The sequence below is a fragment of the Nicotiana tabacum genome, chromosome 24, assembly GCF_000715075.1.
Source record: "Nicotiana tabacum cultivar K326 chromosome 24, ASM71507v2, whole genome shotgun sequence".
Classification (NCBI taxonomy): domain Eukaryota; kingdom Viridiplantae; phylum Streptophyta; class Magnoliopsida; order Solanales; family Solanaceae; genus Nicotiana; species Nicotiana tabacum.
Genome location: NC_134103.1, coordinates 4,264,053 through 4,268,315, shown reverse-complemented (window position 1 = coordinate 4,268,315; position 4,263 = coordinate 4,264,053). Strand labels below are relative to the sequence as shown.

Below are 4,263 nucleotides of genomic sequence, written 5' to 3'. Positions count from 1 at the left end.
AAAGGTAAAGACAAGGAAGTGGCCAGCCCAGAAATAAACTTGACAAATTTTGCTATGCTACCAACTTCCACAAGCAGAACTGAGATTTTGGTGACTAAAAGGGGTCATAGTGCAAGACTTTCCCTGCCTCATGATCGAGGAGGGATTAAACAATCCAATTAATGAATTGGCTTTTCTGGAATATCAGGGGTGTGAACAAGTGGTATAAGCAGAAAGAATTGAAGAACTACCTGAAAATTAATAATGTTAGATTAGCAGGTATAGTAGAAATAAGGGTGAAAGAACATAATGCAAGAAAGGTATGTTGCCATATTACCCCTGGCTGGGAAACTATTTATAATTATAATTATGCGGTTAATGGAAGAATATGGTTACTATGGGATTCGAGTTATTATACAATTACCATACTGAGAGCAGAAGCATAACCAATTCACTGCTCAGTTAAAGGGATTGCTAATGATATTGATTGCTTAGTTACAGTTATGTATGGATACAATATTGTAGAAAAGAGGAAATATTTGTGGGAAAAAATGGAGGAGATTGCACATGGGATTGCCAAACCATGGCTTATTGGAGGAGATTTCAATTCAGTTTTATACTCACAGGATAGAATTTATGGAAATCCAGTTACTGCAGCAGAGACTAGAGACTATGCAAATTGTGTACAAACACTAGGTCTCAATGAATTGACTTGGGAAGGAGAATATTATACATGGTCTAATAATCAATCGAGAACTGACAGGATATGGAGTAGAATTGATAGAATGTTTGGGAACTATGATTGGATGATGAAATTGGGACACATTTGTACTGAGTATGGACTGCCTTATATCTCATATCACTCCCCTATATGCCTGAAATTAACAATCAAACAGTGGACTGGGAAAGTACCTTTTAAGTTCTTCAATGTATGGGCAGATCATGAAGATTTCTTATCCATTGTAAAAAAAAGGGATGGGGGCAGAGACTCAACAACAGAAAAATGCAATATATCTTGTTGAAATTGATGGCACTCAGACTTGTGCTAAGGAAGCTGAATAATGAGGAATTCAAATTCATTAAATAGAAGATAGAAAGAGTACGAGCAGAGCTTACTATCATACAGGGCCTAATCTCTACACAATGTACAGATGAGCTATTAGTGGAAGAGAGACAATTAATACAAAACCTAAAGAAATGGGATTTGATGGAGGAAGGTGCCTTGAAACAAAAACCTAGAGCAAAGTGGATCAAGCTAGGAGACTCAAATTCAAAATATTTTGCAGCAGTTATAAAGGAAAGGCAGCAGAGGAAATAATTAATTGAGCTTACTTCTCTTACTAGAGACAAGTTATCTGAACCTGAAGATATCACTAATGAAATAGTGAGCTTTTATAAATCATTGATGGGATCTACAACGCACAGCCTACCAGTAATAGAAAAGGACATAATGCAGAAAGGACCAATACTGTCACAGCAACAGAGGATTATACTATTTTAAGATGTCACTGAACAAGAAGTTTATAATGGACTAATGTCAATTGGTGATGACAAAGCCCCTGGTGTTGATGGATTCAATGCATATGTTTTCAAGAAGTCATGGAAGGTCATCCACCATGAAGTTACAACAGCTGTTATGGATTTCTTTGCCACTGGAAAGCTATACAGAGCAATTAATTATACAGCTATCACCTTAGTTCCTAAGACTGGAAAACCTAAAACAGTTAAAGAATTTAGGCCAATTGCATGTTGCACGGTTCTTTATAAACTTATTTCCAAAATCCTGGCTGCTAGAATTCAAGTTGTTATCTCTACTGTAATTAGCGAAGCACATGCTGGCTTTATACCTGGTAGGAGGATATCTGATAATGTCATTTTAGCACATGAATTGGTCAAAGCCTATTCTAGGAAACACACCTCCCCCAGATGAATTGGTCAAAGCCTATTCTAGGAAAGCCTATGATTCTGTGGAGTAGCCCTACTTGAAGCAGGTTATAGAAGAGCTAGGACTTCCTAAATTGTTCATATCATGGGTTATGGAATGCATACATATTGTCAACTATTCTGTCATAGTTAATGGAGAATATTCAGTTCCATTCAATGCTGCCAAAGGCATCAGACAAGGAGATCCAATGCCACCTTTCCTTTTTGCAATTGTTATGGAGTATTTTAGTCGAAGCTTACATGATCTTAAGACAAACAAAGATTACAGCTATCATCCTAGGTGTTCAAGGCTCAAGATTACTCATTTATGTTTTGTTGATGACCTCTTGCTATTTGCTAGAGGGGATGTGAAGTCAGTTGCTGCAATAGCTCATAAATTCCTACAGTTTACAAAAGTATATGGGCTACAGGCAAACCAAAGTAAGAGTGTAGTATATTTTGGAGGAGTATTAACAACAGTGCAATAACAGATCTTACAGCACTTGGGTTTCACCACAGGAGACCTACCTTTCAAGTATCTGGGAGTTCCTCTATCTACCAAGAAATTGAGTATCATGCAATGGAAACCTTTGATAGATAAGATGACATCAAAACTAACCTCTTGGAATACAAGGAAGCTCTCATATGCTGGAAAAGTTCAGCTAGTCCAAATTGTTTTGTTTGGAATACAAACTTTCTGGGCTCAATTTTTTATTATTCCTTCCAAGGTTATCAAGGTCATTGAAGGTATATGCAGATCGTATATGTGATCAGGTACTAATGTGATCACAAAGAAAGCTTTGCTAGCCTGGAATAAGGTGTGTCTACCCAAAGAAGGAGGTGGGCTAAACCTTATAAATCTACAAATCTGGAACAAAGCTGTTATAGCTAAAGTATGCTGAGATTTGGCTCACAAGGAAGATAAGATATGGAATCAAGTGGATCCATACCTACTACATCAAAAATCAGCAATTCAACATTACCCCGACCCCTCAACGTGCTTGCTGGATGGTCAGGAAGATATATGAAGCTAGAGGTTCTCTAGAGACTATTATAATTGCACAAACGACTAAGAAGAGCATAATCGGGCACATATACTTTCATCTATTGGGGGACTATGCCAGGGTTGAATGGAAAAGCATCATGTTCAACAATGTTGCACGACCAAAAGCAAAATTCACACTATGGCTATTGTTGCATGGAAGACTATTGACAATTGATAGGTTAAGAAAATGGGGTGTACATGTGAATACACAGTGTGCCTTATGTCAAGAGGAGGAAGAAACAAAAGAGCACTTGTTTGTACACTGCAGATATGCAAAAGATATATGGACAAAATTATGGCATTGGATATAGTTACACGAGCCTACCACAAGAGATTGGAGCGATTACCGTCAATGGGTCATCAAGTGTTCAAAAGGGAAATTCCAACAAGCACTAATTTTCAAACTTGTCTATGCAGAGGCTATTCACCACATTTGGATTGAGAGGAACTTACGAATATTTGAGCAAAGGAGTAGGCAACATGGAAACATTGCAAAGGAGATAGCTTACATTTGTTGTGTTCGGGCAACCCCTAGGATCAAAGCTCAATTACAGTCTTATGTCTTCTAATACACCATGTACTACTGTTAGTAATTTTAGTATAACATTTTGTAAAATATATGTATTATGGATAGCATAACTGAGGTCCCCAGCAGAGTCGCCAGAGTTGTCACACCTCTTTTTGCCCCAAAAGATATGTATTATGGATTATTATGGGTTAAAGAATTTTTCCAATTAAAGTGACAAATTTGAGTAGGGGTTATTGTATTTACAGAGTCGCCACTTAGAATTGATTTTTTGGGTGTTCCAAGTCACCTTTTATTTGAATCCCTAGTCAAAGGAAGGTTTGACTCTATTATTATTGGTCTACGAAAATAAAGTCCAGGTAAGGAATTCTGTTGACCGGGGAGAAGGTGTAAGGCATTCCCCGAGTCCCGTGGTTCTAGCACAATCTCTTTATTGACTATATTTGGCTTATATTATTGTCATGACCCAAACTAACCTCTGTCGTGATGGCGCCTATCGTGGAACTAGGCAAGCCGACTCATTTTCAAAACAAACCAATATTTTCATTTCAAAGATAATTTCAAGGTTATTTAACATAAAACCTCCATATAAAGAGTTCAAATCAAAGAAAAACAGAAGTGTGGAAAAGAAAAGTCTGACATTAGGGTGTCATTAGTCATGAGCATCTACTATAATCTGTCTAGCAATATCAAGGCTAACTCAGCCTGAAAAATAGCTAAATACAACTAGAGGAAGATAAGAGGGAGAAGAGCAGGGGTTGTGACCACCAAACAGCTACCTTGCTATCTC

At 37.5% G+C, this 4,263-nt stretch overlaps 1 protein-coding gene across 1 annotated transcript; it reads left to right on the top strand.

Annotated features, from left to right (window-relative positions):
• Positions 1–530: 530 nt before the first annotated feature.
• On the top strand, positions 531–1,001 carry LOC142177991 (uncharacterized). The gene has a single exon (XM_075247303.1). It carries the CDS (start codon positions 531–533, stop codon positions 999–1,001), a length of 471 nt encoding a protein of 156 aa, XP_075103404.1.
• The last annotated feature ends 3,262 nt before the right edge of the window (positions 1,002–4,263 follow it).

What these genes read in the sequence shown, in the direction of transcription:
- LOC142177991 (XM_075247303.1), top strand. Translation starts at nt 531, where the DNA reads ATGGAGGAGATTGCACATGGGATTGCCAAACCATGGCTTATTGGAGGA.